At 43.9% G+C, this 13,726-nt stretch overlaps 1 protein-coding gene across 2 annotated transcripts in view; it reads right to left on the bottom strand.

Annotated features, from left to right (window-relative positions):
- The window catches only part of washc5 (WASH complex subunit 5), a 202,281-nt gene that overhangs the window by 71,093 nt on the left and 117,462 nt on the right, over positions 1–13,726 (bottom strand). For both annotated transcript variants that reach the window (XR_010019270.1, XM_063058561.1), the window contains exon 16: positions 11,143–11,223. Coding sequence is in view for 1 of the 2 variants with exons in the window: in XM_063058561.1 (XP_062914631.1) it covers positions 11,143–11,223 (81 nt within the window). In the remaining variant the exon portion in view is untranslated. The remainder of the gene's footprint in view (positions 1–11,142; positions 11,224–13,726) is intronic.

Below are 13,726 nucleotides of genomic sequence, written 5' to 3'. Positions count from 1 at the left end.
TACCAGATCAGCACAGCCTCTTCTCCCTTGTAGGCTTATCTACATATTGTGTCAGGAAACCTTCATGAACACACTTAAGAAACTCCACCCCATCTAAACCGATTGTTCTAGGAAGACGCCAATCAATATTTGGGAAATTAGAAAATCTTCTACCACGACGACCGTTATTATTACACCATTCCAGAATCTATCTCCTTATCTGCTCCTCAATGTCCCTGTTACTATTGGGAAGTCTATATAAAAAAAACACCCTGTAGAGTTATTGACCCCTTCCTGTTCCGAACTTCCACCCACAGAGACTCAGTAGACAATCGCTCGATGACTTCCTCCTTTTCTGCAGCCATGACACTGTCTCTGATCAACAGTGCCATGCCCTCACTTCTTTTGCCTCCATCCCTGTCCTTTCTGAAACATCTAAGTAACCATTCCTGCCCTTCAGCCATCCAAGTCTCTGTAATGGCCACAACATCAGAGGTCCAAGTACTGATCCACACTCTAAGCTCATCCACTTTGTTCAGGATACTCCTTGCATTAAAATAGACACATCTCAAATCATCTGTTTGAGCGCGTCCCTTCTCGATCACCTGTCTATCCTCCTTCTCGTACTGTCTCCAAGCTTTCTCTATTTGTGAGCCAAACATCCCTTCCTTGGCCTCTTCAGTTCAGTTCCCACATCCCAGCAATCCAATTTAAACTCTCCCCAATAGCCAGAGCAAACCTTCCTGCCAGGATATTGGTCCCCCTCGGATTCAAGTGCAACCCGTCCTTTTTGTACAGGTCACACCTGCCTAAAAAGATGCCTGAATGATCCAGAAATCTGAATCCCTGCCCCCTGCTCCAATCCCTCAGCCATGTATCTATCCTCCACCTCAATCTATTCCTCCACTCACTGTCGCGTAGCACAGGCAATAATCCCAAGATTACTACCTTTGAGGTCCTGCTTCTCAGCTTCCTTCCTAACTCCGCGTAGTGTTTTCAGGACCTCCTCCCTTTTCCTACCTATGTTGTTGGTACCAATATATACCACGACCTCTGGCTGTTCACCTTCCCACTTCAGGATATCGTGGGCACGATCAGAAACATCCTGGACCCTGGCACCTGGGAGGCAAACTACCATCTGTGTTTCTTTCCTGTGTCCACAGAATCGCCTGTCTGACCATCTGACTATAGAGTCCCCTACCACTGCTGCCATCCTCTTCCTTTCCCTACCCTTCTGAGCCACAGGGCCAGACTCTGTGCCAGAGGCACGGCCACTGTTATTTCCCCTAGGTAGGTCGTTCCCCCCTCCCCTCCAACATTACGCGAACAGGAGTACTTATTGTTAAGGGGGACAGCCACAGGTGTACTCTCTAGTATCCGATTCTTGTTACCCACTTATCTGTCTCCCGTGTCCCTGGTGTGACCACCTGCCTATAACTCCTCTGTATCACCTCCTCACTTTCCCTGACCAGACGAAGGTCATCGAGCTGTATGTCGAGTTCCCTAACCCGGTCCCTAAGGAGCTGCATCTTGACACACCTGGTGCAGATGTGGCCGTCCGGGAGGTTGGGAGTCTCCTGGATCTCCCACATCTGACACCAAGCACAGAACACCGGCCTCACAGGCATACTACCTATTCCTCACAAGTAGATTACCTCGCCTCGAACTGCTATTGCCGAAGTCCTGTTGAACCAAAGCCCTCCTACTCTGTTTCCCTCTACTTTGTCCCTGCTCGAAAAAGCTGCCTTCTTTTAAATCCTTCCCACTGGTCGAACTGGCTGATGTCCAAGTGCTAGTGCAGTTGTGCTTCAATCAAAATGCTGAGGAAAAAATTGTCTTCTTTTAAATTCTTCCTGCCAGTTTAACTTGCTGACGTCCATGCACTTGCGCAGTCGTGCCTTGATGTGACGCTGAGGCTTTATAAGGCAACAGTTTTTGCACTTCTCATCTAAGAAAAGATGTGTTGGCATTGGAAAGGGTCCAGATAAGGTTCACAAGGATGATTCCAGGAATGAAAGGGTTATCATACAAGGAATGTCTGATGGCTCTGGGTCTGTACCATGTCTGAATTTAGAAGGATGAGGGGGGATTTCATTGAAACCTTTCGAATGTTGAAAGGCCTAGACAAAGAAGATGTGGAAAGGATGGTGGGGCTAGGACAAGAGGGCACAGCCTCAGGACAGAGGGGTGTCTATTTAACAGAGATGCAGAGAAATTTCTTCAGATAGAGGATGGTGAATTTGTGGAATTTATTACCAAAGGTAACTGTGAGGCCAGGTCGTTGGGTGTATTTAAGGCAGAGCTTGATAGGTTCTTGAGTGGACATGGCATCAAAGGTTACGAGGAAAAGGCTGGGGAATAGGGGAAAAAGGAGCAGACACGATGGGCCAATTGGCTTTATTCTGCTTCTACGTCTTAAGGTCTTATGGTCTAAAATGAAATATGAAGGAAAGCTAGCCAATAATATAAAAGAAGACACTAGAAGTTTTTTCAAATATATAAAGAATTGAAATGAGGCAAGAATGGATATTGGAATGCTGGAAAATTATGCTATAGAGGTAGTAATGGGATCAAAGAAATGGCAGACAAATATAATAGGTATTTTGCTTCAGTCTTCACTGTGGAAGACAATAGCAGTGTGCCACAAATTTGAGTGTGTCAGAAACAGAAGTGAACCTAGCTGCTATTATTAAGGAGAAGGTGCTTACTGAGTCACCTGGACCAGATGGATTACACCCCAGAGATCTGAACGAGATAGCTCAAGAGATTGTTGAGACATTAGAAATGATCTTTGACGACGGGAAAATTGCAAATGTCACTCCACTCTTTAAAAAAAAGAGGGCGGAAGAAGGAGGAAAGGAAATTATAAATGCAAACACAAGGAAATCTGCAGATGCTCGAAATACAAGCAACACACACAAAAAGCTGGTGAACGCAGCAGGCCAGGCAGCATCTATGGGAAGAGATACAGTCGACATTTCAGTTAGTCCTGATGAAGGGTCTCGGCCCGAAACGTCAACTGTACCTCTTCCTATAGATGCTGCCTGGCCTGCTGCGTTCACCAGCATTTTGTGTGTGTTGGTTAAAGAAAATTATAGGCCAGTTAGCCTGACTTCAGTGGTTTGAAAGATGCTGGAGTCTATTATTAAGGATGAGGCTTCTGTGTACTTGGAGGAAACATGATAAAATAGACCAAAGTCAACATGGCTTCCTCAAGGGAAATCTTGGCTGACAGGTCTGTTGGAATTCTTTGAGAAAATAACAGGCAGGATATACAAAGGAGAATCAGTGCTTGTTGCTTACTTGGATTTACAGAAGGCGATTCTCCAGATGGCGCTCATGCAGTGAGGTCACTTCTCGGCTTTGCTCCGTTACTTTCTCATTTTATATCTATGATCACCTTTATTTAATTTACTTTTAAGTTTGGATTTTGAACTTTGAAGAGCTGAGTAAAGAAACAGTTACAAGTCCGAGACATTAAACCTGCAAAAGATGCCGATGGCAACAGAAAAAAGAAACCCGATCCTAAACATCCTGAGATAACTTATGAATTGTGGATGAATTTGTTTTGTGAACAAGCTGATGAAATACGCTGAGGCTTTAAGGAAGAGATTACGGCAATTATGCAAACTTTTGGTGTGCTCGACCATCAAGTTCAACAGCAATAAAACACTATCACCGAACTGAAGGAGGATGCACAAAAGAAAGATGAAAAAATCGAGAGTTTGGAACTAGAAGTTTCTTCGACAGAACCTGTTCTACCAGAGGTCTCTGCCTGCTGTAACCTTGTTTAATCGAATAAAGAAACTGCCTTGTAACCACCGGTAATGCAACGCTCTGCAATTTCATCCATGCCACAACAACAACAATCTGGCAATGCTGTTGTTTTCATGTCAGGGGAGCTGCATGCTGCATGGTACAGTATGTGTGTGCAGGCGTGTGTTGGCTCCCTGCTGTGTCGTGGTATAAATGCTCATGCAAACCAAGGAAGGGGACATAAATCATACCTATCTAAAACAACATGTGAGGAATTCATCAATCTGATTGGATCCAGCATACTGGATCACATTATCGGTGAAGTGAAGAAATACAAGTATTAGATATTCTAACTCCAGATATATCTAATGTGGACCAGCTGACTTTGACTGTGTGCTATGTTTTGCCATCTGGACCAGTTGAAAGATTTGTGAAGTTTTTGGATATGGATATGGATATAGTGAACAGCTTGCTCAAAGTTTACTTGACTTTTTAAAGGAAAATGCCATTGATATAATAGAAACATAGAAACATAGAAAATAGGTGCAGGAGTAGGCCATTCGGCCCTTCGAGCCTGCACCGCCATTTATTATGATCATGGCTGATCATCCAACTCAGAACCCAGCCTTCCCTCCATACCCCCTGACCCCTGTAGCCACAAGGGCCATATCTAACTTCCTTTTAAACATAGCTAATGAACTGGCCTCAACAGTTTGCTGTGGCAGAGAATTCCACAGATTCACCACTCTCTGTGTGAAGAAGTTTTTCCTAACCTCGGTCCTAAAAGGCTTCCCCTCTATCCTCAAACTGTGACCCCTCGTTCTAGACCTCCCCAACATCGGGAACAATCTTCCCGCATCTAGCCTGTCCAATCCCTTTAGGATCTTATACGTTTCAATCAGATCCCCCCTCAATCTTCTAAATTCCAACGAGTACAAGCCCAGTTCATCCAGTCTTTCTTCATATGAAAGACCTGCCATCCCAGGAATCAATCTGGTGAACCTTCTTTGTACTCCCTCTATGGCAAAGATGTCTTTCCTCAGATTAGGGGACCAAAACTGCACACAATACTCCAGGTGTGGTCTCACCAAGGCCTTGTACAACTGCAGTAGTACCTCCCTGCTCCTGTACTCGAATCCTCTCGCTATAAATGCCAGCATACCGTTCGCCTTTTTCACCGCCTGCTGTACCTGCATGCCCACTTTCAATGACTGGTGTATAATGACACCCAGGTCTCGTTGCACCTCCCCTTTTCCTAATCGGCCACCATTCAGATAATAATCTGTTTTCCTATTTTTGCCACCAAAGTGGATAACTTCACATTTATCCACATTAAATTGCATCTGCCATGAGTTTGCCCACTCACCCAACCTATCCAAGTCACCCTGCATCCTCCTCACTGCTAACACTGTCACCCAGCTTCGTGTCATCCGCAAACTTGGAGATGCTGCATTTAATTCCCTCATCCAAGTCATTAATATATATTGTAAACAACTGGGGTCCCAGCACTGAGCCTTGCGGTACCCCACTAGTCACCGCCTGCCATTCTGAAAAGGTCCCGTTTATTCCCACTCTTTGCTTCCTGTCTGCTAACCAATTCTCCACCCACACCAATACCTTACCCCCAATACCGTGTGCTTTAAGTTTGCACACTAATCTCCTGTGTGGGACCTTGTCAAAAGCCTTTTGAAAATCCAAATATACCACATCCACTGGTTCTCCCCTATCCACTCTACTAGTTACATCCTCAAAAAATAATACACTGCCATGATATAAGAGACTGCCACGGTCAAGGTTATGACAATGCCAGCAACACGAGTGGCAAGTATAGTGGCTTCCAAGCACGAATTAAAGAGCTGAATGAGCTTGCGGATTACATTCCATGTTTTGCACATTTACTAAATTTGGTTGGAAAATGTGCTGCTGAATGTTGTCAGCAAGCATTTATTTTCTTTCAATTTGTAGAAAGCCTGTACACACTTTTTTCTGCTTCTACTTATCGGTGGGATCTCCTTTCTGCTGCATTATCTGATGGTGGTGCCCATTGTGAAAAGAATATCAAATACCAGGTGGTCAGTTCATGCAGATGCAACAAAAGCACTTTTACACAGCTTTTCTGCAATAAAACAAGTCTTGGATGACATTTCAAATAACAACGATCAGAAGGCAGAGTGTCGACAACAGGCTCGTGGACTATTTTCAACCATGATGAAGTTGGAAACAGGAATAATGATCATATTGTAGGATCAAGTATTACAGCGTTTTCAAATGACCAGTGCTTCTTTGCAATCTTCTGGCCAAGACTTGAACACAACTTGTGCACTCTATGAATCCTTGCGTGGATATATTCAAGCTATGCAGTCTACTTTTTCTGACATTGTTCTGAAAAAGCCAAGGATCTGACTAAGTGTGAAGATTATCAACAGCAAACTCAAAGAAAACGCAAGCAAAATCGCGCGTATGATGATTTCAGTGGTTCTAGCACTCTTGATCCACTTGTTGAATCTCAAACGCCTCCTCAGAAGTTTAAAAGCTGAAAATTTCTTGCCATTATTGACAGTTTGCATTCTGCCCTGTCAAAAAGGCAGAAAGCTTATCTAAAGGTGAATGGTGTTTTTGGATTCCTTCATCAGTTACAGTCGTTTACACCTGAAGTGATCGTAAAGAGGTCATCAAATCTTATTAAATCATATCCGGAAGATCTGGAAGAAAGTCTTAATGAAGAATTTGTGCAGTTTACTGAACTGTTGAAAACTGATCTTGCTTCTCATATTGGCGCCAAACAAGACCTTGTAGAGTTACAGTTGTACCGTTTGATAACTGACAATTCTTTGGAGTCATGTTTTCCAAATGTAGAAAATGCCTTGCGTATCTATCATGGTTACCAACTGCAGTGGAGAACGCTCATTTTCAAAACTGAAAAGGATTAAAAATGAACTAAGGAGCATCATGGGTCAAAACAGATTGAACAATCTCACTCTAATGAGCATTGAACATGAACTTCTGCGTGAAATAGACATTTCCAGTATCATCAACAAATTTGCTGATGCTAAATCTAGAAAATCTAAAAAACTGTAGTTTTACTTTTGACATTGGAAATTGATACCTACATTACTAATACCTACACTAATACTGTTACTGAAGTGTCAGACATTTGTCATATTATCGTGGTATAGCAAATGAAAAAATTGAATTACTTTACTATGCAAGTAAATAATTTATGTTTTAATACTTACGTGCATCTTGAAAAATTTAGGGCCCCTTTATAACATATGCTACAGGCCCCGCACTAGCTTAATCCGGCCCTGCCTGCGTAGCAGCTTTGAGTGTCCTATGGACTAGGACTATAAGATCCCTCTGATCCTCCACACTGCCAAGAGTCTTACCATTAATACTATATTCTGCCATCATATTTGACCTACCAAAATGAACCACCTCACACTTATCTGGGTTGAACTCCATCTGCCATTTCTCAGCCCAGTTTTGCATCCTATCAGCTGTAACCACTGACAGACCTCCACACTATCCACAACACCTCCAACCTTTGTGTCATCAGCAAATTTACTAACCCATCCCTCCACTTCCTCATCCAGGTCATTTATAAAAAAACATTAAGAGTAAGAGACCCAGAATAGATCCCTGAGGTACACCACTGGTCACTGGCCTCCATGCAGAATATGACCCGTCTACAACCACTCTTTGCCTTCTGTGGGCAAGCCATGCCCATGCCTCCTTACTTTCTCAATAAGCTTTGCATGGGGTACCTTATCAAAATCCATATACGCTACATCTACTGCTCTACCTTCATCAATGTGTTTAGTCACATCCTCAAAAAAATTCAGTCAGGCTCGAAAGGCATGACCTGCCTTTGACAAAGCCATGTTAACTATTCCTAATCATATTATGCCTCTCCAAACGTTCATAAATCCTGCCTCTCAGGATCTTCTCCATCAATTTACCAACCACTGAAGTAAGATTCACTGGCCTATAATTTCCTGGGCTATCTCTACTTCCTTTCTTGAATAAGGGAACAACGTCCACAACCCTCCAATCCTCCGGAACCTCTCCCGTCCTCATTGATGATGCAAGGATCATTTCCAAAGGCTCAGCAATCTCCTCCCTCCCACAGTAACCTGGGGTACATCCCGTTAGTCCCGGTGACTTATCCAACCTGATGCTTTCCAAAAGATCCAGTACATCCTATTCCTTAATATTGACATGTTCAAGCTTTTCAGTCCGCTGCGAGTCATCCCTACAATCGCCAACATCCTTTACCGTGGTGAATACTGAAGCAAAGTATTCATTAAGTACCTCTGCTATCTCCTCCGGTTCCATACACACTTTTCCACTGTCACACTTGATTGGTCCTATTCTCTCACATCTTATCCTCTTGCTCTTCACACACTTGTGGAATGCCTTGGGGTTTTCATTAATCCTGTCTGCCAAGGCCTCCTCATGGCCCCTTCTGGCTCTCCTAATTTCATTCTTATACTCCTTCCTGCTAGCCTTATAATCTTCTAGATTCCTATCATTACCTAGTTTTTTGAACCTTTCATAAGCTCTTCTTTTCTTTTTGACTAGATTTACAACAGCCTTTTTACACCAAGTACACTTTGTATTAGATGGCAGCAAGCAGGAATAGAACCAGCGTTGCTGGTTCTCGTGTTGGCACTGGAGAGGTTTCAGAGGAGGTTCACAAGAAATATTCCAGGAAGGAGAATGTTACAGCTTTATAGGACCCTGGTCAGATCCCACTTGGAGTACTGTGCTATACAGGAAGGATGTGGAAACTATAGAAAAGGTGCAGAGGAGATTTACAAGGATGTTGCCTGGGTTGGGGAGCATGCCTTATGAGAATAGGTTGAGTGAACTCGGCCTTTTCTCCTTAGAGCAATGGAGGATAAGAAGTGATGTGACAGAGGTGTAGAAGATGATGAGAAGCATTGATCGTGTGGCTGAAATGACTAACATGAGAGGGCACAGTTTTAAGATGCTTGGAAGTAGGTACAGAGGGGATATCAAGGGTAAGTGTTTTTTTTATTATATAACGCAGAGAGTGGTGAGTGCGTGGAATGGGCTGCCGGCGACGGTGGTGGAGGCCAGTGGTGTAGTTCTGGCACATCTTTAACAAAAAAGCCAAAATAAACAAGCTAATTAATTAGGTGCCACCCAGGGTGATTTGAGTATCTCAGAAACAGCTGATCTCCTGGGATTTTTACGCACAACAGACTCTGAAGTTTACAAAGAATGGTGCCAAAAACAAAAAAACATCCAGCAAGCAGCTGTTCTGTGAGCAAAAACATCTTGTTAAATCCACCCGCTGGATACTTTTTTGTTTTTGACACCATTCTTTGTAAACTCCAGAGTGTGCTGTGCGTAAAAATCCCAGGAAATCAGCTGTTTCTGAGACACCCAAGTCACCCTGGGCGGCACCTAATTAATTAGCTTGTTTATTTCGGCTTTTTTCTTAAAGATGTGCCGGACGCACTCTGGTGCACTGCACCACTGGTGGAGGCAGATTCGATAGGGTCTTTTAAGAGATTCCTGGACAGGTACATGGAGCTCAGAAAAATAGAGGGCTATGGGTAACCCTAGGTAATTTCTAAAGTAAGTACATGTTTGGCGGAGCATCGTGGGCCAAAGAGCCTGTATTATGCTGTAGGTTTTCTATGTTCTATGTTAATTTAAGAGGAGCGTTTGATGGCTCTGGGTCTGCACTTACTGGAGTTTAGAAGAATGAGAGGATGGATCTCACTGAAACCTATCGGATATTGGAAGGCCAAGAGAGAGTGAATGTGGAGAGGTTGTTTTTTTCTCTAGTGGCTCAATCGGGAACCGGGAGGCATAGCCTCAGAACAGAGGGACTTCAATTTAGAGTGGTGATGAGGAGAAGTTTCTTTAGCAGTGGGAGGTGGGAGAGGGGTGGGGGGTGAACCTGTGGATTCATTGCCACAGATGGCTGTGGAGGCCAAGTCACTGGGTATACTTAAAGCGGCAGTTGATAGCTTCTTGATTAGTCAGGGCATCAAAAGTGATGGGGAATGAGATTGAGAGGGAATATAAATCAGCCATGATGGAATGGCAGAGCAGACTCAATGGGCCAAGTAGCCTAATTCTAGTCCTATGTCTTATGGTCATACAAAGACAGGTAACCTAGCTATGGAACTTTAAAGTTCAAAATAAATTTCTTTTCAGAGAATATACAGTATATGTCACCATATACTGCTCAACATTCCTTTACTTGCGGGCATTCACAGTAGAACAAAAACATACAATAGAATCTATGAAAAACCACACAAAAACTGATAAACAACCAATCTGCAGTTGATAGATAGCACTAAGAACATGATTTGTAGAGTCCTTGAAAGTGAGTGTATGTGTTGTGGAGTCAGTCCAGTCCTCAGGTGACTGAAGGTATCCATGCTGGTTCAGGAACCTGATGTTTGAAAGGTGCTTGGGTGCATCATCTAATCACAACACATTCTTGCAAGAATGAGAGGGTGGGAGATTTATGGGGAGAGGAGAGGGGGAGGCAAATGCCAGACACTGAAATTATCACAAGCTCACATTTTATACTTTCCTGAAGCTGCTTTTAACCACATGCATATAAATGTCTGCATATTGACTTTTCCTGCCCACTTCCTTGATTCCTGGAAACAATCAGCTGAAACAATACAATTATCTCACCCTCACTTACTCAAGACAAGTAACAGCATTAACAGAAGGCACATGGAAATAAGAGGGAGGGTATAACATCAACTATTTTTCAAATCAAGTTAGAATTGCATGTTATGAATATTTTCTGAAGAAATCATGCAACAGAACATTCCAAATAGTAAGTTTCAATTTAAGAAAAGTGACAAGAATAGAAATTAATCAGCCACGAAACAGATTTAAACTGATTCTTGATGACTAAATTGGAAAATAAAAGTTTGCAATTAGACAGTTCTGCAACTATATTAGAACTGCAAAATACACACAACCGCCTACTGAATATCATTTTTGAGAAAGCCAAATGTAACGGTGGTATAGTAGTGTAGTGGCTAGTAAAATGCTTTACAGTAGCAGTGACCCGGGTTCAATTACCATCAGCTCCTGTGAGGGGTTTCTGCATGCGCCCTGTGACCATGCTGGTTTCCTCCCACAGTCCAAAGATGTACTGGTTAGTAGGTTAAATGGTCAATGTAAATTGTCCTGTGATTAGGCTAGGGCTAAATTGCGGGATTGCTGGGCGGCAGGCTTTGACGGGCTAGAAGGATATATTCCACACTGTTTCCAATAAATAAATAGTCTCATAGAGTCATGGAAAAGTACAGCCTATCTAGTCCGTGCCAAGCCGTTTAAACTGCCTACTCCCATTGACCTGGAAAAAGCTTCATTCTCCACTGGGACAACAGCACCGCTTACCTTGATAATGCCAACAAGGGTCGTTTTCATCATGAGAATGCCTTCAGTGAAAATTGATATTGCATGAGTAAGCCTGGCAACCTACAGAGAAAAATGAATGCAAATTACTAGAGAAGAAAAAAAAATAAACTATTAAGCAACAAACATCAAAGTTGCTGGTGAACGCAGCAGGCCAGGCAGCATCTCTAGGAAGAGGTACAGTCGACGTTTCAGGCCAAGACCCTTCGTCAGGACTAACTGTAGGAAGAGCCAGTAAGAGATTTGAAAGTGGGAGGGGGAGGGGGAGATCCAAAATGATAGGAGAAGACAGGAGGGGGAGGGATGGAGCCAAGAGCTGGACAGGTGATTGGCAAAAGGGATATGGGAGAATCATGGGACAGGAGGCCCAGGGAGAAGGAAATGGGGGGGGAGAGAAACCCAGAGGATGGGCAAGGGGTATAGGCAGGGGGACAGAGGGAGAAAAAGGAGAGTGAGAGAAAGAATGTGTGTATATAAATAATGGAAGGGGTACGAGGGGGAGGTGGGGCATTAGTGGAAATTAGAGAAGTCAATGTTCATGCCATCAGGTTGGAGGCTACCCAGACAGAATATAAGGTGTTGTTCCTTCAACCTGAGTGGGGCTTCACCTTTACAGTAGAGGAGGCCGTGGTTAGACCGGTCAGAATGGGAATGGGATGTGGAATTAAAATGTGTGGCCACTGGGAGATCCTGCTTCCTCTGGCGGACAGAGCGTAGGTGTTCAGCAAAACGATCTCCCAGTCTGCATCGGGTCTCGCCAATATATAGAAGGCCACATCGGGAGCACTGGACGCAGTATATCACCCCAGCCGACTCACAGGTGAAGTGTCGCCTCACCTGGAAGGACTGTCTGGGGCCCTGAATGGTGGTAAGAGAGGAAGTGTAAGGGCATGTGTAGCACTTGTTCCGCTTACAAGGATAAATGCCAGGAGGGAGATCAGTGGGGAGGGATGGGGGGGGAACGAATGGACAAGGGAGTCGTGTAGGGAGCGATCCCTGCGGAAAGCGGGGGGGGGGGTGGAGGGAAAGATGTGCTTAGTGGTGGGATCGGGAGGTGGCGGAAGTTACGGAGAATAATATGTTGGACCCGGAGGCTGGTGGGGTGGTAGGTGATGACCAGGGGAACCCTATTCCTAGTGGGGTGGCGGGAGGATGCAGTGAGAGCAGATGTGCGTGAAATGGGGGAGATGCGTTTGAGAGCAGAGTTGATGGTGGAGGAAGGGAAGCCCCTTTCTTTAAAAAAAGGAGGACATCTCCCTCGTCCTGGAATGAAAAGCCTCATCCTGAGAGCAGATGCGGCGGAGACGGAGGAATTGCGAGAAGGGGATGGCATTTTAACTTTCTTTTGGTGTTTAACCACGATTACTGGTCAAAAGCACAAGTGGTTTCAAATTTGGATCGGGACTACAGAGCGTTGTGGGAGCTGAATTCTGAAGGAAGGCAGTTTTTTTAAAAACTTCTTCGAATGCAAGAAGAACGAGACTGTGCAGGTGCGTGACGTAACAGGACAGTGCGGAGAGTTTAAAAAGGAGACCACCCTATACAGCGGGCAGCGGAGTGAGCGGTAGCAGAGTGTAGGGCTTTGGCTTCAACGGGCTTCGGCGGTAAATGGGAAGAGGCGAGAGCGAAGCACCAACATTTTTCTTTCTCCCCCCCGCCTTTCGCGAATCGGCCCGGACAGACAGGAACAGCAGGTCTCTCACAGCTAACAGTATGAGCTAACAGTTTAAAAAGTTTGTCTGTTTGGCGAGGTAAGTAGGTGAGTAGACTTATTTTTCCTGTTCCATTTCTGTAGAATTACAAACCCCATTTTCAGAAAAGTTGGGATATTTTCCAAAATGCAATAAAAACAAAAATCTGTGATATGTTAATTCACGTGAACCTTTATTTAACTGACAAAAGTACAAAGAAAAGATTTTCCAAAGTTTTACTGACCAACTTAATTGTATTTTGTAAATATACACAAATTTAGAATTTGATGGCTGCAACACACTCAACAAAAGTTGGGACAGCGTTAAAATAAGATTGAAAGTGCACAGAATATTCAAGTAACACCAGTTTGGAAGACTCCACATTAAACAGGCTAATTGGTAGCAGGTGAGGTATCATGACTGGGAATAAAAGTAGCGTCCATCAAAGGCTCAGTCTTTGCAAGCAAGGATGGGTCGTGGCTCACCCCTTTGTGCCAAAATTCGTGAGAGAATTGTTAGTCAGTTCAAAAGGAACATTTTTCAACACAAGATTGCAGAGAATTTAGGTCTTTAAACATCTACAGTACATAATATTGTGAAAAGATTCAGAGAATTCAGAGACATCTCAGTGCGTAAAGGGCAAGGTCGGAAACCGCTGTTGAATGCGTGTGATCTTCGAGCCCTCAGGCAGCACTGCCTAACAAACCATCATGCTACTGTGACAATTATAGCCACCTGCGCTCGGGAGTACTTCGGAAAGCCATTGTCACTTAACACAGTCCGTCGCTGCATCCAGAAATGCAACTTGAAACTGTATTATGCAAGGAGGAAGCCATACATCAACTCTATGCAGAAACGCCGGCGAGTTCTCTGGG

This window comes from Mobula hypostoma, chromosome 9 (genome assembly GCF_963921235.1).
Source record: "Mobula hypostoma chromosome 9, sMobHyp1.1, whole genome shotgun sequence".
In the NCBI taxonomy this organism is placed as follows: domain Eukaryota; kingdom Metazoa; phylum Chordata; class Chondrichthyes; order Myliobatiformes; family Myliobatidae; genus Mobula; species Mobula hypostoma.
This window is presented reverse-complemented; position numbering and strand designations above follow the sequence as displayed.